This window comes from Hemiscyllium ocellatum, chromosome 22 (genome assembly GCF_020745735.1).
Source record: "Hemiscyllium ocellatum isolate sHemOce1 chromosome 22, sHemOce1.pat.X.cur, whole genome shotgun sequence".
In the NCBI taxonomy this organism is placed as follows: Eukaryota; Metazoa; Chordata; class Chondrichthyes; order Orectolobiformes; family Hemiscylliidae; genus Hemiscyllium; species Hemiscyllium ocellatum.
The window spans coordinates 49,170,051-49,192,178 of NC_083422.1; the positions used below are offsets into that span (position 1 = coordinate 49,170,051).

A 22,128-nucleotide genomic window follows, 5' to 3' on the forward strand; every position below is an offset into this window, starting at 1 on the left:
AGCTCAAACCTGTCCAAATCTCTGATTGAATCTGTCTAAACCTGTCCAAATCTCTGACTGAATCTGTCTAAATCTCAGACGATGAGCCCCCAAACTGTTATTGAAGCAGGTGGGGAAAATATTGCCCTTCTTGTTTTTCATAAAGTGTCATATCCATGAATGAAAACCGCATACTCACTGGACTTTTTAAAAAATAGTTTGAACATAACTTCCTGGCTTTTGTATGCAATGTCCCTGTGTATAAACCTCAGGACAGTCCAGTAGATGTGATCTATATAGAGGCGAAAGTGGGGACTGCAAATGCTCGAGATCAGAGTCAAGATTAGAGTGGTGCTGGAAAAGCACAGCAGGTCAGGCAGCATCCAAGGAGCAGGAAAATCAACATTTCGGGCAGGAGCCGTTCATCAGAAATGAAGCTGAGAGCCTCCGGGGTAGAGAGATAAATAAGAGGGGGAGTGGGGCTGGGGGGAAGGTAGCTAAGAGTGCAATAGGTGGATGGAGGTGGGGATAAACGTGATAGATCGGAGAGGAGGGTGGGGCGGATAGGTGGGAAGGAAGATCGTGAGGATGGCACTGAGCTGGAAGGTTGGAACTGGAGTAAGGTGAGGGAAGGGGAAATGAGGAAACTGTTGAAGTCCACATTGATGCCCTGGGGCTGAAGTGTTCCGAGGTGAAAGATGAGGCGTCCTTCCTCCAGGTGTTGGGTGGTGAGGGAGTAGCGATGGAGGAGGCCCAGGACCTGCATGTCCTCGGCAGAGTGGGAGGAGGAGTTGAAATGTTCAGCCACGGGGTGGTGTGGTTGATTGGTGCGGGTATCCTGGTGATGTTCCCTAAAGCATTCTGCAGGAAGGTGCCCAGTCTCCACAATGTAAAGGAGACCGCATCGGGAGCAACGGATACAACAAATTACATTTGCGGAAGTGCAGGTGAAACTTTGATGGATTGGAAGGTTCCTTTAGGGCCTTGGATGGAGGTGAGGGGGGAGTTGTGGGCGCAGGTTTTGCAATTCCTGTGGTGGCAGAGGAAGGTGCCAGGAGGGGAGGGTGGGTTGTTGGGGGGTGTGGACTTGACCAAGTAGTCACAGAGGGAATGGTCTTTGCGGAAAGCGGATAGGGGTCGGGAGGGAAATATATTCCTGGTAGTGGGGTCCGTTTGGAGGTCACGGAAATGTCGGCGGATGATACGGTTGGTGGGGTAGAAGGTGAGTACCAGGGGGTTCTGTCTTTGTTGTGGTTGGAGGGATGGGCTTGAGGGTGGAAGTGTGGGATGTGGATGAGATGCATTGGAGGGCATCTTCAACCACGTGGGAGGGGAAATTATGGCCTTGAAAGAAGGAGGTCATCTGGTGCGTTCTGGTCCTCCTGGGAGCAGTTACAGCAGAGGCGGAGGAATTAGGAATACAGGATGGCATTTTTGCAGAAGGCAGGGTAGGAGGAGGTGTAATCCAGGAGGCTGTGGGACTTTGTGGGTTTGTAAAAAAATGTCAGTGTTGCGTTGGTTCTCGTCGATAGAGATGGAGAGGTCCAGGAAGGGGCTGGAGGTGTTAGAGATGGTCCAAGTGAATTTAAGGTCAGGATGGAATGTGTTGGTGAAGTAGATGAACCTCCTTGAAAGAGCACGATGTGACGCCGATGCAATCATCAGTGTAGCGGAGGGAGAGGTGGAGGGTGGTGCTGGTGTAACTACGGAAGATGGACTGTTCTACGTAGCCAACAAAGAGACAGGCATAGCTGGGGCCCATACGGGTACCCATGGCTACCCCTTTTGTCTGGAGGAAATGGGAGGACTCAGAAAGGCATTCAACAAGGTTCCTCATGGAAGACTGGTTAGCAAAGTTAGATCTCATGGAAAACAGTGAGTATTAGCCATTAGGATACAGACCTGGCTTAAAGGTAGAAGACAGAGAGTGGTGGTGGAAGGTTGCTTTTCAGACTGGGGGCCTGTGACCAGTGGTGAGTCCACTACTTTTTGTCACTTATATAAATGATTTGGATGTGAATGTACGAGGTATAGTTAGTAAGTTTGCAGATGACACCAAAATTGGAGCTGTAGTGGACAGTGAAGACAGTTACCTCAAGAGTGCAACAGGATCTTGATCAGGTGGGCCAATGGGCTGAGAAGTGGCAGATGGAGTTTAATTTAGATAAATGCAAGGTGCTGCATTTTGGAAAATCATGAAGGGCATGGATAGAAGAAATTGACAAGGTCTTTTCCCGGGGATGGTGGAGTCCAGAACTAGGGGGCATAGGTTTAGGGTGATGGGGAAAAAGTTAAAAGGGACCTAAGGGGCAGCTTCTTCATGTAGAGGGTGGTGCATGTATGGGATGAGCTGCTAGAGGAGTTGGTGGAGGCTGGTACAATTGCATCTTTTTCTATGGGTATATAAATAGGAAGGGTTTAGAGGGATATGGGCCAAGTGCTGGAAAGTGGGACCAGATTAAGTTAGGATATCTGGTTGGCATGGACGAGTTGGACTGAAGGGTCTGTTTTTGTGCTGTATATCTCTATGACTCTGTATGCTTTCTTAGTGACCACTTGCACACTGAGCTCCTTTTCTGTATACAGCGACTGCCACAATAACAAATCTGCATGGAAGGCCTTGAAACTAGGGCAGAGCTTCAGCCTGGATGAATATTTGAACCTGAGTAAGGTAAGTCTGTAACCAGTTTGGTGTTAGCCAGGCTCAGTTGTTTTGATCATTTTGGTCTAATGTTGAATATAAAGTTGAAGCAGTTGTTACAAACGGTATGACTGTACAAGGTTGGACTTTGTCTTCAGAGGGTCAGTTATCCGATGAGCATTGAATATAAGAAGGTGAGAAATAGGATGGGTAGCTCATTTAAGCCCTCTGGCCCCCTCACCTTTTCAAGACAATCAACAAGGTCCACTACTTCAACTCCATTTTCCTGCTCATTTCCCATTTCCCTGAGAGAACAAACATCTGTCCATCATAGTCTTAAATATATTTAATGAGAGAGCATTCACAATTCTCTAAGGCAGCAAAAGCTCACAGATTTATATTAGATCTGGCACATCCAATAAACTGGGGGTGCTGTGTGGTGTGCTGAGTGGGGCTCCACTTAACAGTTGGATCCTAGATCAGCAAGGACTCTCGTTCAGCTAAAGGTTTCAGAAAGGAACTTTCCAGACTTGCTTTTCCTGAATTCAGCCTAGATTTTCATTTCACTCAGAAGATCACATGGTCCCAGGCCAAGTTGATAGGAATCGAATGGATACAGGCTGGACAAACCATATTGCCCCCATGTCTGTGTGGGTTTCCTTTGGGCATTCTTCCCACAATTCAAAGATGTGCAGGTCAAGTGAATTGGTCATGCTAAATTGCCTATAATGTTAGGTGCATTAGTCAGGGGTAGGGAAATGGGTCTGGGTGGGTTACTCTTTGGAGGGACAGTGTGCACTTGTTGGGCCAAAGGGCCTGTTTCCATACTATGTGGAATCAAACCTTTACAATGTATCTGTAGTGATTATAACAAGGTCAGCCAGGTGGACCTCATGGAACATGAGTTCCCTGATTGGGGCTGTTAGTCTGGTCCAATCAGGGAGGCCTGGCTGGCAGATAAGAACAGGAGTGTCAGATTGTCCGTAGTGTTAGGTAAGGGGTATATGTAGGGGTATGGGTGGGTTGCGCTTCGGCGGGTCGGTGTGGACTTGTTGGGCCAAAGGGCCTGTTTCCACACTGTAAGTAATCTAAAAAAAAACATCCTGTTCACTCTGAGAGCTGGCTCTGAGGGAGTTGGATCAGTGTCAGTGTTCACATGTAAACAGAGGGTGATTTGGTGACGGGATACTGGTCTCCGTGGAGTTATTTCAGTACCCGCTGATCTTTCTTGACTGTCCATGTAGTGCCTGTTTGTAGCATTAACTGGTCCTTTTAATAGTGTCATGCCTAGATAAAGTGTTGGACATTTCCAGTTATTCTTTCTGGGTTTATGTTGTTTGCTTCCTCTTCGCCAGCTCAACTGGCTGAGTTCTCATATTTAAGTGGTGTTCCCCAGCTTTCCACTTCTTTCTTACTCTTCCATAAAGGAAAGGCTATGGGAACAGACCCATCCCAGAAATCACAATACAGCGATGGAGTGGTGGCGATACCCTCGTGGTTAGACTATTAATCTAAAAACCAAGGTCATGTTCTGGGTACTTGGGTTCAAATCCTACCATGAGGTGGAATTTGAATTTAGTAATTTAAAAATAATTATGGAGTGAAGAGGCTAATGATGACCATCAAACCATTGTTGGTAAAATCCCATCCAGTTCATTAATACCCTTTAGGGAAGGTAACTGCGGTCCTTACCTGGTTTGACCTAATTGTGACCCCAGACCCAAAGCAGTTGATTTTTAATTGCCTTCTGGGCAAATACTAGCCTGGTCTGTGACACCACATCATGTGAATGGATTTATAAAAGAAGTAACTGAAAAGGCTTCATTAGATATAAAGAGTTGGCACGCAATAAGATAAGGAGCATTGAGGAATTATCTGTTCAGTGGGGAGAAGCAGAATTGTTTTGGCTGCTGAAGTTGTGTTCTCACAGTCAGGGACTAATACACTGGGATCCACTGAATTCCTGAATCTGCTTTCTCCTTGTGTGACAGAAGGCCCACCTGTCTCAGCGGCAACCTGACAGACCCCCATCCTTTGGGATTCTCTGCCTCCTCTTTTGTAGTTTTCCAGGCCAGAAAGTATAATTGAGTTTGGGAACTCACCCTGAGGGAGATCAGGAACTCAAAATCCATCCCATTTGCCAATGATAAATCTGTTTGAAAACTGAAGGAGGACAGGGACTGTCACCATAGGATTCTAAAGGAATAATGCCAGCATCAGAAACAGGAATGCAAGGACTATTTCTGTATTTTTTTTTGGGTCCCTGCTACTTTTATCAAAGCATTACTGTAATGTCTTGACATACATGAAGCAGAAATACTCGCAGTACAAAGGCTATAAGTTGCATTGTCAAGATTAGAATGGTGCTGGAAAAGCACAGCAGGTCAGGCAGCATCCGAGGAGCAGGAAAATCAAAAGCCCTTCATCAGGAACAGATGCTGCCTGACCTGCTGTGCTTTTCTAGCATCACTCTAATCTTGACTCTCTTCTCCAGTGTCTGTAGTATCCACTTCCACCCTCTGGTAAGTTGCACAGTGCTGCATCCAAACACCAGTTAGCTGTGAACTACTGCTTAGTTATGCAATTTAGGCTGAGGGAGACTTGCATTTCAGAACTGGTGCCATCTTTTGCATGAGATGTTAAGCTGAGGTTTTGCCACATGGGTGTTAACCCTCTCACAGCACTCATATGAAGAAGAGCAGGATAGTTTTCCTCAGTTTTCTGGACCAGTATTTTGCCAATGAAAACACATTGGAAATATCTGGTCATTCTCACTGTTGGAGCGTTGCTGTGTGTAATTTGACTGGTGCTTTTCCTCCATGTGACAATAACCACAATTCAGAAGTATTTAGTTGGATGTAAAATACTTTCAAACACCTTCAGGTCATGAAAGACTCAATGGATTTGCAACTTTTTCTTTTAATACACCAGTTTCATTATCCCAGTGAGGCACCAAGGATCAAGTCAATCTTTTTACAATAGCTCGACCCTTTGAATGTGCATGCTTCGATTTACTGGGGTGTTATAATTGATAGACAAGCAGAAGAAGTAATGATGATAGAAAGGAAAGATTTTGACATATTGAATAATTAGGATCATGACTATTGTGCCAGTTCTGGATGCCACACTTTAGGAAGGATTTGAAGGACAAAGGCAGAGGAGGTTCTCGAGTATAGTTCCAGGAATGAGAAGCTTCATTTATGAACATAGATTGGAAAAGTTTGGACTGTTTTCATTGGAAAAGGCTAAGAGGAGATATGATTGTTGACACAATCATGAAGGTCCAGACAGAGTGGATAGGGACAAACGGTTCTTTGTAAAAGGATAAAAAAAGTTGAGAGGATAGATTTAAAATGACTTGCAAAAGAAGCAAATGTAAGATGAGAAAACAACTTTTTCACATCGTGAATAGTTTGGATCTGGAATGCACTGGCTAAACTGTGGTGGAGGCATGTTCAAAAGGACATAGACATAGACTTGGGCACAATGTTCTGGTCCCAGAGGTGGCTGGCCTATAGTTCAGAAGGTAACTTAATGAGTCAGGGTAGTGGCATCCCAGAGACCTGCCTACTTCCTTGCTCCAATCGAGTTCCAAACTCAGCCTTCGTGCTAATGAGGTTCTTAACTGATTAAGTTGTGACAACCTGAGAGCTTATTCCCAACTGGACTACAGTTACTTCAGCTCCAGGAGAGGTGAGAAACTCTAGCTCATGCATGATGAAGAGAGGGACTGGCATTGAGCAGGCAGGTGGGCATTGAGAGCCTCTCCCCACCCTTGCTTTCAAACCCCATGGCACACTTCTCCCTGCAGCCTCCACCCCACAAGACCCTGCCCTCCACCCCCTCCACCCCCCCCCCCCCCCCCCCCCAAAACCTATCCTGTAGTCACCCTTTCACTGACAGTCCTGCAGGTGCTCTACCAACTGCAAGCTCTGATTGGCTAGCAGCTCTTGGCAGCTGAGATTTCTTTCATTGGGGTCCAATGGAAATCCAGTCAGCAACTAAACAGATGCCTGATTTCTGCGTGTTCACACTGTTTCTAGTGTCTTAACATGATTCATTATTCTCTCAACTATTCTCTCCTGTCTATGGACCAAAAATAAGAATAGTGCTGCCCATGGGCTGGTGGGAGAGGATATCTGGGTGGGGTATTCCCTGATGGAGAGTGTGTCCATAGGCTTTGGGAGTAGTTGACCCAAGAGACCAGATTATTTTGTTCTATGATGACTTAAATTTTAAAGTCCAAGAAGTCACCCAAATCATACTCCTTTTATCCCACACAAATTATTGCTGTCTTATTTTTCTCAGTATACAGGTGACATATCAAGTAGATTTGATCAACTGAATGTCAATTTATCAGGAATTACACTACTGGATCAGAAGGGCAAGACGACTCTGAAAGATTTCTTAAACATTGGTATTGAAGATTTGAACTTTACCAGCATCTCTGAGCAGGTAAATTTCTTTCTTTTTTGTTTTTTTTTCTGTTTAGAAACCTCTTTCTTTAAGCACTGACTTGTGAAGTGGTACTGTTGCTGAGTTAGTCATTCAAAGAACTGGATACACAGTTCATTAACTGAAACTTGAATTGAATTAAACAAGTTACTGAAATAGAAAATAATAAAAAAAAAGTGATTAGGAAGCTGTTGGATTGTCAGAGAAACCCCAACTAACCAATTTTTCCATTAGAGGAGAAAACCTCTGTCATTGCTTTGTCTAGGCCTGTGAGTAACTTGGTATGGTTGACTTTTAACTGTCCTCAAAGTGGTCTCATGGGTCACTGAATCATACCATGAAGGACTGCACTGATTCAACTTATTCTGAGGGCAGCAAAGAATGGTTAGTAAATGCTGTCCTTGCCGGTGAGGCCCACATCCCTAATCATGTGATTCATTTCTGTTTGTGGATCTTACTGTGCATAAGTCGTTTCCTCCATTACAACAGAGACTACACCTCAAAAAATACTTCACTGGTTATAAAACATTTGGCACACCTCGAGGTAGTGAAAAGTATCACGAAATGGCAAGCTTTTCTTTCTCTATATTTAGCTACAAACATTTGGGTGTTCTCTCAAAATTAAACCGGTCAGTTCCATAGTGAGGCACCCACCAACAATCTACTGAACTTGTAACCACTGGAGTAGAATTATTATCAGGAGAAAATTACTGCCAAGCACTTTCTTGGAGTTGTCTCTCACGTTCGTCACTCTAACCTGGGTAGATGGTCACAAGGCAAATATGACTTTAGAATTAGAATTTGGTTTTATTATCACATATACTCAAGTACTGGAATACAGTGAAAATTTTACAATGTCATCTCTCATGGTGCAATCTTAGATACAAAAAGAGGAGTAAAGAAGATTCATTGAAATAAGACCTAGTTAAAAGGACAAATGTTACACTCAGATAAACAGATTACAGATAAACATTACATTGCAGTAGATCAGTGTAGTGGCTCCCACACATGGCCTGACTGGCTTTGGAAGCTGCTGACTGCCTGTGCTGGACCCCAGTCAACCCAGCCCAAAAACCCTTCAACAACTTCTTGGCATTGTGGGAGACACACTGGAGAAATATCAGTGGCCAAAGTGAGAAGGTGGGGGTTAGAGCAATTAGAGTAGGTATATAATAATATGGTGTTACATTCTATATGGTATCCATTTCTTTCCATTTGCTGTTTTTCAGCTGCAGCTGCCCTTATTTCAGCAGGAACTGCACATCACTGTGGGGAAACTACAAAATACCTCAAAGAGCTTGGTGAGTTCACTTGTAATTGACTTGTGCCAGAAAGCAGAGATGGCACACTTTTCGGTTCTCTTTTCAATTATATTTTATTTTGGCAAATTTAATTTTAATTGAGGTGAAATCGATAGGGCTGGTTAGATACTGACCAAGTCCACAGGGATATATCACCATTGTAAATAACTCCATGGAATATCTCTACAGACAGTCTCTATATTGGCCTGAGTACACACCAGAGAATGGAATACCAAATCTGGGTTAACTCTGCCAGTGCATTATTGAAGGAGTGTTGCTCTGTTTCAAAATTCTATATTTCAGGTGAGATGTTAATTCAACACTCTGTCAGCCCTCTCAGTTGGATGTAAAATAACCAGTGACATTATGAAGAAGGCAAAGGAGGTACCCATGATATTTTGGCAAATATTAATCCCTTTAATCACTGACAGATTACCCAGTCATTATTGTAGTCTGTTTATGGGATCCTGCTGTGCACAAACTGGCTGATAAGTTTCCTACATTTGCTTTGCTTTAAAAAATATGTAACTGTCTAAAACATTTTGGGACAACATGTGATCGTGAAAGGTGCTGTATGAAGGAACCCTTTCTTTTACCCTATGTTTATATTCATAAAAATGTTCCAAACATTTAAGTTGCACCCAAAACTAGACAGTTCAGTTGAGATGCCATTGTCCTCCTTCTTGAATAGAAGGAATAACACAGGCTGCAATGCTTCTGTCATTATAAACATTGAAAAAAGCAACTTGCAGTGAGCATTGCTGTAGGGGAGGTGCCAATAAAGTGCATTAAAGCAGCTGTAAAGCTAATCACTATCCCAGCATTCTACCACTGACAAATTAAAGAGTAGTACAAGGAGATTGCCGGATTCGATTCATGTGTTAGAATCTTTGAAGCTCCTCTTGTAAGAAACAGCAGCCGTGAGGAAGTGCATTCATTTGCCCATTCCTGTTTCAATCAGCTCCTAAACCTCTTCAACAAGGGAAATGTTGTGTTGCCACAGTGGGAATGTGGGGGTTGGAACAGTTAGAATTTTTGGGGTCATGTAATGAAACATCTTGGAATACATCCAAGCAGAAGATGTTTGGGTATAGTATTGGAATGATTGTGTTAATGGGCTAGGAATCCAAAATCTTGGACTCATGTCCTAGAGAACACGATTTCAAAATGATCATTGTATTCTGAGAATTTGAATTAAATTTAAATAAAGAAACTGGTATTAGTAAAAGTGAGGTCAAACTATTCTAGTAACCCAAGTATAGATTTCTGACCTTGTTGGAAGAAAACCTTGTCATCTTATCTGTTCTGGGTCTAGATATTGTGCCTCTTAATTGCCTTCTCAAATAACCTAGAGAGACACTCAACTGTACCAAATCATTACCCATGTTTTAGGAGAAGGGTCATTAGCACCTTCAAAGGGTTAGTCAGCAACATTCAGACCATGAGAATGTGTGAAATAAAAATCAGCAACCTTCAATTGGATAGCATAAGGGGGATTTACTTGGTATCAAGCCGATGCTCTATCAGAGCTTAAAAATGTGTTGCTGGAAAAGTGCAGCAGCTCAGGCAGCATCAAAGGGACAGGAGAAACGATGTTTCAGGCATATTCCTGAAGAAGGGCTTATGCCCGAAACGTCGATTCTCCTGTTCCTTTGATGCTGCCTGACCTGCAGCGCTTTTCCAGCAACACATTTTTAAGCTCTGATCTCCAGCATCTGCAGTCCTCACTTTCTCCATGCTCTACCAGATCTTGCAGCGTTTGACAGAGAAGATGTGCTTTATCCAGTCAAACCTGGGTCTCTGAAATAGGAAAATGTATTATTGCTCGATGCTAATAAGTGCACACATTAATGATTCTGGATGTAAGTTTGCTTGCTGAGCTGGAAGGTTCATTTTCATTTGTTCATTTGAAAATATACCTTCCACCTCAGTGAGCAAACCTACATCCAGAACTTCAACTTGAGCTACAAATCTTCTCAAAACTCGCTAACATCTTAATGATCTCAAATATCATCACTTAAATGTACAACTGTCAACAGCCACTCAGTGCTCATAACATGAATACACATGGGCAGAAACACATCAACCTGTGTGGACGTTACCTCTGATTGAGAGACTGCTGCCATTCCAATGATGTGCATATTAATATGTGGCAATTCATTATGTTGTAGATGGACCCAGTCAAAACCGAACTAAACAAAGAGGCAGCAAGGCTGAATGACCTAGACAGCTGGATCCAGACCAACATGGTGCCAAACATTGTAAGTTTTAAATTGGATGTGTTCACATATTTCATTACAATCACAGCATCAAAATGATAATTCAACACTTGAGCAATAAAGATGGGAAACTTGTAAAGGTCTGAAATGTCAAGGCTGAGGAAAACAAACTTGATTAAACTCAAGAAACTAATTCTTTGATGCTACACCAACCATACTGATTTCCTCACCATATTCCCCGTCCCTCTTTCCAGATACATGCCTGAAGCCAGTTTCACAGCGTAGGCCTAACTATTCCAATGCTCTCTTGGCTAGCCTTCCATTTTCTGTGCTACCCGAATTTGAGTTGATCCAAAATTCTGCTGGCTATATTTACCCATTACCTATGTGCTCATTGACTTAACATTGACTTCCAGCATGCAATGTCTAGAGTTTAAAATTCGCACCCTCACTTCAAACCTTCCATGAACTCCCCACTCCCCACTTCTGTTGCCTACTCCAGCTCCACAGAATAGCAATTGTGATCTCTTATTTTAATTTCTCCACTATAGGAGGCCATGTCATCAATTATTGAGAACCTAAGTTCTGCTAATCCATAAACCTCACAGCTTGGTTACCTTTCTCTTTTATGTCATTTCTTAAAACCCAGTATTTAGACGGAGATTTAGGTCAGGGTTTAGGTCAGAGTGGTGCTGGAAGAGCACAGCAGGTCAAGCAGTATCTGAGTAGCAGGACATTTGGCTAGTATCTCCTTGTTTGATTCAGTGTCAGATTTTAACTTGTATTACTCCTGTAAAGCATCTTGGGGTGATCTTCTTTGCTAAATGTGTTATTTTAAAAGCAGATTGCAGTCACGATAGTATCTATTTTCACTTTATTCCACTGTATTGTAAAAGACCTAATTAAGCATTTCTTTGACACTGTGAGGTGCTATTGGGTCACCAGGGAACATAAGAAGATAGCTTCCTATATCTCATCTTCACTGAGCCTCAAACAACAGTAGCCAAAGTGAAGAGAGGAGAGCCTATGATATGAGTGAATCATCGCACTTTAAACAGAAACAGAGTACCAGAAATGTTCAGTAAGTCAATTAAAGGTTGCAAGAATTGGGGAGACAATCTTTCCAACACACACTAATTGCAGATAGTAAGAATAGAAGAGACTCCTGAACAGTCAGGTGAGGGAAAAGATATTGGAGCCTCTGCCACCATTATCTACAGCACCAGACCACAACATGCTGATAAAGATTTATATTACCAGAGGAACTCAGACTCCCTGAGTGAACTGTAGCACATCACCATCAATCTTCCAGCACACCCAAACTATTAACTCCTCTAGTCCCCTTACAGGTGTTTAATTCCCTGCTGATTATTTCTAGCATATTCTGTTTTTGTTTCTGATTTCTGATGCTGACATTATGCTACATTCTATTTATAAAATGGTTACACTTGCTTCGAATTAGATAGAAATTGCAGAGTTTCTGGGGCATGGTCTTGTCATCAAATTGAAGGTTGAGAGAAGGTGTAATTGCTTTTTGTAGAATTCTAAAAGGAGAAGATGATGTAAATCAAGACCAATTGTGTCCACTTGTCCAGAACATCTGGCCCAGAGGAACAGTCTCCACGTTAAGCAAGGGTGAACTCTGACCTAATCTAAAGATTGAGTGGAACCTTACCTCCCCTTCTCTGAAAGCTAATATGTACTTGCAGCTAAGTATTAGCTTATGAACGTGAAACTTTATTGCAAGAAGGTTTGAAAACAGGAATGGTGAAGTCTTACTTCAATTGTGTGGGATTTTGGCGAGACTGTACCTGGGATACTGTGTGCAACTTTGATCTACTCATCTCAGGAAAAATATTTTTGCCAGAGAGGGAGTGCAACAAAAGTTCAGCAGACCTGGAATAGTGCAGGATAGATAGGCTTCAGATTGGTTCCACAGGTCGGTGCAACATCGAGGGCAGGAGGGCCTGTACTGCGCTGAAATGTTCTATGTTCTATGTTGCTGGGATGGTGGGACAGTCCTACCAGGAGAAATTGGGCAAACTGGTCCTTGTACTCTCCAGAAATTTAAAGAAGAAAGCTGATCTCATTGAAATTTAAAAGTACTTAAAGGAATGGACAGGGTAGATATGGGCAAGATGCCTTTCTGGTTGGGGAGTCTAGAACCAGGTGGCACAATTTAAAGATAAGGTGGATGCCACTTAGGGTCGGAGATGACGAGAAATACTTTCATGCAGAAGGCTATGTGCCTTTGGAATTCTCTGCACAGAGGACTGTGGAAGTTCAGTCTCTGAGTATGTTCTACGATAGAATTTGATAGATTTCTGATTATTAAAGGCATTGAAGATTTTCACCAACCATGATTGTGTTCAATGGCATGTGGCAGGCTTTTGGGATGAATGGCCTAACCCGTTCCTATGCCAACAATGCTCACATTCCATGAATGAAATTTAAAACATCTACAGATCTGGATCTTGAGGGAGGCAGTGTAAGCAGAAAAAAATATTAATTCAAATGTAAATTACATTGTTTTCAGAAAATAACATTTTGGATTTTCAGAATCCAAAGACTTTGAGACATGATGTGTGGTGGATATAAAAAAGAATTTAGAGGACCAGTTTTAGATTTGGATCTAAGGCTCCGAAGTCTCTGAGCCACTTGGGGGTTTTCCTCACCTCATGTCTGTGTTTGTTATAGACAGCTGACTGTGTTTTGAATAATTCCATTATTGTGTGTTAGAATTATGGACTGTGAGCTGGATATGTCTTAGTTTTTTCTTTCATGTAGTAATTCCTGTGTTCTTGTGGTTTAGGGAGGGGGTGGTCAGTCAAAGATCAAATTCCTGTGGATCATTATCCAGGGACCCTTGCTAAATTAAACATATTTATGGGTATTGGATTAGAGAGGATTGAACTTGCCACAACCTCATACTCTTTCACTTTCTGGACTCACACCTGAAGGGCAGAAATAAGAAGGAGCTATTGAAAGCTCTCTGAAACATCTCCATTATTGAGTCAATGCCTTTAATGATGGGGAACTCAGTCAAAAAAGAGGGTAGAAATTAAGTCTTGCATGTTGGAAAATGAATGATGATGTGATGGGTTTTGTTGACTATGTTTGATGTATGATTCAATAGGAAGTATTGAAAGAAAATATTGAACATCTTCAGAAAAATGCTTCACACATTGAGGTAAGCCATATGTTTGAAGCTATTTCATTGCTGTTTTTCAGATGTCATTTTTTGATCTAGCTCTTGCTCTCCCTTACTCTCTATCTTTAATGCTGCTGCTATTCCCACTGTCCACTGGCCCAGTGTCATCCAGGCTGGGGTCAATGTACTGTTTGCAATTTGCTTATTATGCTCATTATGAGCTGAAGATCTTTTCAAAGGTAATTAGGGAGGTGAAATAAATGCTCACTTGGCAAGTACCATCCGCATCCCATGAACAAATAAAGAGCTGAGTTATGAAGCTGCATCATCACATGGGTGATCATGGCTTCATTCTTGACTACCTTAAATATGATGATATTGTTAAGTTTGTTGATCACAAAATGTTTAAAGGAAGTCTCAATTCATCAATCCAGTCAGTCCCTATTTCCTGGCATTTTAATAAGTTTGTTAAATGATTCCAAAGATTTTGCACCCCAGATCCTTCTATATATTGATCAATATTTACATCATGAGAAATGTCCTGATTAAAGGTTCTAAGTTTTTCCTCATTCCTTCATGGCAATTTAGTTTGCAGTAATTTCCCAAATTTATCTTTTATGTGATATATATGCACTCTTGAGAGGCCACCTTACTAAAATGTTTCAAGACCAAAAAGTACAATTTTCTGAAGTCTATCCTCATAACACAGAGCTTGACAGTCCTTGTAGCATTTCTCTGCACCGCCTCCAACTCTGGAATCCCTGACAAATTGTCAGAACTGGACAAAACACGCAAATGATCATCTGATAATAAAATAATTGGAATTCACTTCCTTATTTCCAGAAATGATAGAATTTTGTATCATTTGGGATCACTGTGTTACTGTTGGAACATTACAGTAGTGTCTATATTTCACAATTACTTCACTGGATGTAAAGCTCTTTGAGATGGCCACTGGTCATGAAAAGTTATATACAACATAAGTTTTCCATTCCTTTTTAAAAATTAAATCCTATTTTCAGGTAATTTCAACAAATACTGCAGGCTCTTGAAGCTTTAATAGAAGGCTGTCACTGCTACAGTTAGAGCTGGGATAGTCCTTCGTCCATAGCACTTTGATTTTCCACTGTGTTCTGTCCAGGGACGTACATAGAGTTTTATAGGAACAATGTGGCTGTGCATTTTGAAGTGAAGGAAGTCAGGACTTAACTCTTAACTTTCCTATGCCCATTACTGTCTGATTATGCTTTGTGAAGAGTCTTAGAATTTTAATTAATTTGAAACATGTGACAAATGCTAGTTGTATATACATTGACTTTCTGATAATATATTGGCCATGTGTGTGGAAAGACATAATACGATGTATACAGACGACATCATTTGTTTATATTTAAGGTCTGCTGCTGCATGTGCTGTATTGTTTGTAAACAGTGACTATTATATGTGACTGCATTGATATGTGTGCACTGCTTGTTAAATACCTGTGCACTGGTTGTGTTATATATTGTGACTATTTTCCATATACTGATTGTGATTTAACACTTGAATCTAGATGATAATAAATACCATTTTATTGAGGATAGATTCTGCACAGGATATGATCCATACAAAAGCTTCAGATCTTGTTAAAAATGTGAGTATGACAAAATGATTTGTAAAGGATTCCAGAACAAAAGCCTTTAATTATATGTATCGATAGCATGCTGAAAATTAGGTTTGAATTAATTTGTAATGTTTGTGAATGTATGATATGGCCTATTGCACAGTCCACAGAGTTGCCTCACACAAGAGCTTCCCACACAAGCTCTTAAGTAAACAGGAAATCTAGAGTTTGTCATTGTAGCTGGATTAATGCCTACAGGTGAAAACACTCTGCCTGACCCACTGCACCATCCAGCATCCCTCAATTACATTTTCAACAAAAATCAATATGCAACTACCATAACTTCTCATCGTTACAGGAATCCAAGATTTTTCTGCATTGTCAGCTCGAATATTTCAGTTACTATATGAATTGGACCAAGACAATGGTAAGGCCTTTGCTATCAGCAAACAACTCTGAGGTTGGAAATACATACCACACCAGCACTGTGTGGCTAACTGTATTGTATTGACAGGCAGTAGAAACCCAGGAGAAAGAAAGAATATGGCTGCCTGTGAGTGAATCAAACTAAGAGATGAATTTTACCTAGAGATAGATGTTTGGGAGTGGGTCATGTTAAGTGAGTGGTTCGGGAGTAAGTTACACCAAGTGATGTGTGCCTGAGAGTGGATTACACAGTGTAATGGGTGCCTGTGAGTGAATAACACCAAATGATGTATGCCTGAGAGTGGGCTACACCATGTGATGAGTGGGACTAAGTTACATCTAGTGATGTGGGCCTGGGAAAGGATTACACAGTGTGATAAATGTCTGGAAGTACATTACATTGAGTGATGGGTATCTAGGAGAGAATTACTTAGAAATTATGTGAAATTCCTTACACTGTTAATTTGACTTGTTTAGTATTGATACTGAGAATGATGTGGACTCTGAAAAATTCTTGCTTTCACTGAGGATTTTTTTAACAGATTACAGAGAATATGGCTCAGTGCAGACCTCTTGCAGATGTCCTGGACTCCGTGGCAATCATTGGTTGTTCATACCTTTTGGATTCCTTGGTAATATAATAGTAGTGGAAAAGAGGGAAGGGGCTTAATAAAGGAATTGGTCAAGATAAAGTTGAATTGATCAAACTTACCTGGAAGTAACATTAGATTAAATCTTAAGCAATAGAAATAGAAGCTGTAAAATAAAACATAGAACTATAGATGTTGCAGATTTAAAAGGAGAACAAAAATTACTGGAGAAATTCAGCAGGTCTGGCAGCATTGGAGGAGAGAAAGCAGAGTCAACATTTCTGGCTCAGTTGGTCTGACTCTACCTGAAATGTTAACTCTGCTTTCTCTTCACAAGTTGCTGCCAGAAGAGCAAATTTTGTTTTTGTTAGAGATAAAAACCCCTTTATTTGGAAAATGTCTCGACAATTTATGCCATGCTTACCTTCCCTGTATCTAACATTGTGCTGCACTCCTGCTGGGAATGTTTGATGGGGACAATGTGGAGTGAACTTTACTTTGTTTCTAACCCTGTGCTGTAACTGTCCCGGGAGTGATTGATGGGTACAGTGAAGAGATTTTACTCTGTATCTAACCCCATGCTGTACAAACTTTGGAACTGTTGATAGGGGCAGTTTTTAGAACATTTTGCTCTGTACGTAGCCCTGTGCTATACCTGCCTTGGGAGTGTTTGATGGGGAGAATGTATAGGGAGCTTTGCTCTGTATTTAAGCCCATGCTATACCCATGTTGGAAATGTTTTACAGGGAGTGTATAGGTAGCGTTTGATGAGGACAGTGTAGAGGGTGTGAAAAAAGGTGGTGCAGAGTTTGAAGGTGGGGAGTCCAGTTGAGGATGTGACATGAGTGTGGAGCTCTGCAGCTTAGTTCAGGAGGAACAAAAGAAAATTCACAGGATTTCTGTCTATAGTAGATTTTTTGTAGATTGAGAACTAATGGTATCTAACTGTCTCTCATAGAACGCTTTCTGGTTTTGTATGGGCTGGAGCACAATATTCCTGATTCCAAGCATCGTTTTTGCAGTGAAGCTGGCCAAATTCTACCGTCGCATGACAATTTCAGATGTATACGAGTAAATAATGATGTACCAGTAGGTAGAAAGAAAAACTTGCATTAATACAAAACCTTTCCCTGTGTTCTAAGTCTCTTTATAGTCCATTAAATATTCTTGCAGTCAGTAGTTTAATAAGATACTCCATGGTATACTCACTGGTATAATAAGGATATAAGATCAGGAGTGGACCATTCAGCATCTCAAGCCTACTCTATAATTCATAGAGAACATGGTCAATCTTCTACCTTAACTCTACCTCCTTTTATTTTGTTGTTAAACTCCTTCACTTGGTTAGACCTGTCTATTGAGCATGTGTTGAATATATTTAATGCCTGATCATTCATAGTTCTCTGAGACAAATCCAACATCTGAGTGAAAAAAATGGAGATGGTAAATAATGGAGATGGTTACCCACTCAGTTTCAACTCTTCCACTGTTCGCTTCATCTCAGCCAGATGCTTTTCAACTTCATTCACCCTGACTTGATGCTGTCGACTCCTGCTGACTATGCCAGAAATGCAACATGAGATTTGAACACTTGGAAGGCCAAAGATCATGAGGCAGGGTGTCTGTATTCTGATAGTATGCCATTAAAACCAGGAAGAGAAATTAAGGTTGAACAAGAAACTATTTATAATATGCACTTAAAACAAAGCCAGTGGATTACAACGGGCTAAGAAATGCTTTGTGTAATCTGCTCCATTATTTACCTTCGGCCAGCCAGACATCCTGATGTGGACCCACATTGACCTACCAGCATGAAAACCCAGTTTGTTTTCATAATCAGGTCTTCAGAATTGGGAATTGCCCCTGTAGCATCCACTTTGGATTGTGATAAAAATATTTTTTTCACTCAGCAGTTGGATTTGTCTCAGAGAGCTATGAATGATCAGGCATTAAATATATTCAGTCCTCCATCCAACAGAGACACTTTTTTTTAATCCCAGGTAAAGTGAATACAACTGCTCTGGTTGCTCTCCCTCACCATTGTGCCATGTACTAGTGGAGATCCCATTACACAATATTGACCAATTGTGAGGAACATGTACAAGTCCATCAGGATATACCTGACATCAGAGTGACCTCCCACTAAGGCTGAGTCCAATGGGCTGTTGGAGGTAGCCTTTTGGTGGTCATATAGGTGGCTATCAGATGGCACTGCTGACAATGCAGCATTCCCTCAGTACTGTCAAGTTAAAGATCCCCAGGCAAGGAAGCAGGGCCCAAGTCAACCTCAGGCAGGCTGGGAATTGAACTTGATTGTTGACATTATTCTGAAGCCCAAGTTAGCTATCTGAGCCAAATATATTTCTGTTTGTCATGTACCACACTCACTCATTTTTTTCCCTATTCTTCCAGGAATGTTGACTGTCAGATGGAAATGTGAGTAGAACAGATCAATGATTTAACACTGGGCTCTGATTGCCCTTGAACATTCCAGAGCACTGTTAGCTTTATTGTACCTGCTTGAGCCAAAATTTGACAGAACAGATGAATGGAGAAGACCATTCAGCCCTTTGAGGCTATGCTGTCATTCAACTGGTTGATTGAATTCTATTTGCTCATCTTTGCTCCATGCTCTTGATATATTTACTCCAAAAGAACTTCAATTAATCTTAGTCTTCGAAACGCCAGTCAACCATTCCCATTCTGTACCCAGATTTCTACCATGATTTTTGTGAAGAAATGTTTCCTGGTTTCACTCTTGAATGGTCTAGTTCTAACTTTAAATTTATGCCCAGCCCCTATTCTTCACCAGTTTAAATCCAGTTTAACCTTTTTCGAGTTAGTCAGGGTGAGAGGGGTGGTAGATAGGAAGATGGTTGCGTCAACCAGATCCTCTGCCTATTCCCCTTTGCTTCTGAAGGAACAGCAAGAGACAAACTCTCAGGAGGCCACTATTGAATGGAATTACCCCAGATCCACCTTTCCTTGCTAATCGTTCTTTCTCTTAGCTGGAACCTGATTCCAGTTGGTCCAGCAGCTGTTCATTGGAACTCATTTTTTTCCCTCTCCACCCCTTGATGTTCCAAGGGAATGTATTTTTACACAATCTGACAGCTTCATGATCACTTTTACACATGTTGTGACGTGATTTGAACACGCTTATTGTTCAGTGCTGTATTGAGAGTGATACTGATATTCTTTAAATAAATGAAAAAATTGCAACCTCTGAGTAAGAACATTGAAAGAAAAAGAGGAAAATAAATAAATAATGTTATCTCTGTCTTGATTTAGGCAACCAGTGCATTGATAATTCCACCTTTCTGAAACTTGACATTGGGATCTTACTGAGATACTAAAGATCATGGCTGTGACTGACTCTGTTGTGGGAAAAAATGAATAAACCAACGATACTTGAGGAGCTCCCTCTGAAGTTCATTATTGCCATTGTGTACTGAATTAAAATTCCAACATATGTGATTTGAATGCATGAATTGAATTGAATTGAAATGCATTGAATGCATGTACAGCACAGGCCTTGGCTGTTTTGTTGTTCCCCAAATATCTCTTTCCTGGAGCTACAAATTTGAATTTTTCCAACTGGAGTTCCCTTGTAGTGCAGTTCCCTTTTGCTGCAGTATGTAAACAGCTCTTATCAGTATCACAATGTCCCTGTGTGACTATGACAAAAGTAACTCTTCACTCCCCACCCTTCTGCATGTCTCGATGTGGTTGACCATGTAACATCTCAAACATCCTCATGTAACATCTCAAATAGATCCATAGAGATGTACAGCATCTTTGGTTCAACTTGTTCACGCCGACCAGATATCCCAACCTAATCTAGTCCCATTTGCCAGCACTTGGCCCAAATCCCTCTAAACCCTTCCTATTCATATACTCATCCAGATGCCTTTTAAATGTTGTCATTGTACCAGCCTCTACCACCTCCTCTGGCAGCTCATTCCATACATGAATGGGACCATTTGGTTACATTTCTTTCTAAGCGGCTGTAATCTCTTCTTGCTATAACAGTGTTAAAGGGAAATTTGGGTATACCATGAGTTAACCATTAAATTGACATGAAGTTGCAGCTAGGATTAGAATGAGATAGAGAGTTTTAGTTAACTTCATAGGCAATAATCAAACAAATCATATAGGATTCATTTTAATTTTATCGAGTCAATAAAGTTAGGTAAGCTACATAAACATGCTCAGATGCTGATGCAACAGAGTTTCTGTGAAAATACAACATGGCTGAACCAGCATTAACCCCGGGGCCTTATTTGGAAATGGAATGTGAGGCTAAGCCCATACCACATCAAGAAAGATAAAGGTGTGGAGTTTAGTCGAGGATGTGAACAAAGCACAGGCTTCAGAATTGAAGATAGCATGGCACCTGGAAGATAGGGAGTAGTGAAACCAGAGCTAACAAGAGTTTGGCAGTGTTTGGAATGTGTGAAAAACAAGGTGTTTGTCTAAAACAAACATTTTGGGATTCATGTATTGTCTACGTGACTTACAATGCACAAATATCTGATGAACCTTGGTTGATCTTTCTGGACTAGAGTCTCCCAATGTTGCTATCACGAAATGATCATTGCCCTTTATCTTGAGGCACCTGAGTTATTTCTTAAAATAATCTACTACAATAATGGAATTACCTTTGGTGCCCCTGAAAGATCTATCCTCATTATCAGGTATGTTGCCCTCAGCAACATCATCTAAAAATACAATGTCAGGTCCCAATGCACATTGATGACATTTAGCATTGCCTCAGTGGCAGGCAACTTGGAAGCTTGGGGTCATTTTTGCAGTCAGAACATAGGTGTTCTGCAAAGCAGTCGCCCAGTCTGGATTTTGTCTCCCCAGTTTGGAGAAGACCGCCATTTTGAGCAGTAAATATAGTTGACTATGTTGAGCTAAGTACAGGTAAACTGGTATTTCACCTGGAGGGTGTGTCTAGATGTCTTGGATAGTGAGAAGGGAGAAGGTAAATGGGCATGTGAGGCACGTTCTGTGATTGGGAAGGTGCCGCATGGAGGTTGGGAAGTTTTGAAGTGGAAGAGGAGTGGACCAGGGTGTCCCAGAGGGAACTGTCCCTGCGGAATGCTGACAAGAGAGGGAAAGGAATATGTGTCTGGTGGTGGCATCCTGCTAGCAGTGGCAGAAATGATAGCGAATCATGGGGTGAAAAGTGAGGAGCAGGGGTTCCTGTCATTGTTGGTGGGGAGGTGGGGGAGGTGGGGGGGAAGAAGAAGGGGTGAGGGCAGAAATGGGGGAGATGGGTTAGACAAGGCTAAGGCCCTGTTAACCACAGTAGTGGGAGATCCTTGGTTGGGGAAAGAGGTTGATGTTTCTGAGACCCACAGTAGGTGACATCATTGGAACTGATCCGATGGAGACGAGAGAAATCAAGAGAATGAATCTACATCCTCTTGACTATACATCCTCTCACGCTGCTTCCTGTAAGAATTCCATATCATTCTCCCAGTTCCTCCATTGCCTCTTCAACACATCACTACGTATCATGCCAAAATTTCTGTCTCAGGTCTGTTGCAGTGCTCCGGTGAGACTCAACACAAACTGGAAGAACAACATTCCACCTTCTACTTGGGGACCTTAGAACCTTGAGGACATAACATCAAGTTTAAAGATTTTACAGCATGAATATCTCCTTCTTTGTCTATTTCTACCTCTACAGTTCTAGGACCTGTCATGAAATGGGTCACTTTCAGCACTGCCAACCCATTTTCAACAACTCAG

At 41.5% G+C, this 22,128-nt stretch overlaps 1 protein-coding gene across 2 annotated transcripts in view; it reads left to right on the plus strand.

The window, feature by feature from the left end:
• Window positions 1-21,568, plus strand: part of prom2 (prominin 2) — an 82,886-nt gene extending 61,318 nt beyond the window's left edge. For both annotated transcript variants that reach the window (XM_060842474.1, XM_060842475.1), the window contains exons 15-25: window positions 2,566-2,650; window positions 6,929-7,075; window positions 8,305-8,376; window positions 10,548-10,637; window positions 13,732-13,785; window positions 15,299-15,379; window positions 15,708-15,776; window positions 16,318-16,407; window positions 17,324-17,454; window positions 18,778-18,801; window positions 19,657-21,568. In XM_060842474.1, the coding sequence (XP_060698457.1) occupies window positions 2,566-2,650; window positions 6,929-7,075; window positions 8,305-8,376; window positions 10,548-10,637; window positions 13,732-13,785; window positions 15,299-15,379; window positions 15,708-15,776; window positions 16,318-16,407; window positions 17,324-17,440 (805 nt within the window). In that variant the 3' untranslated portion in view covers window positions 17,441-17,454; window positions 18,778-18,801; window positions 19,657-21,568. The remainder of the gene's footprint in view (window positions 1-2,565; window positions 2,651-6,928; window positions 7,076-8,304; window positions 8,377-10,547; window positions 10,638-13,731; window positions 13,786-15,298; window positions 15,380-15,707; window positions 15,777-16,317; window positions 16,408-17,323; window positions 17,455-18,777; window positions 18,802-19,656) is intronic.
• Window positions 21,569-22,128: the final 560 nt, after the last annotated feature.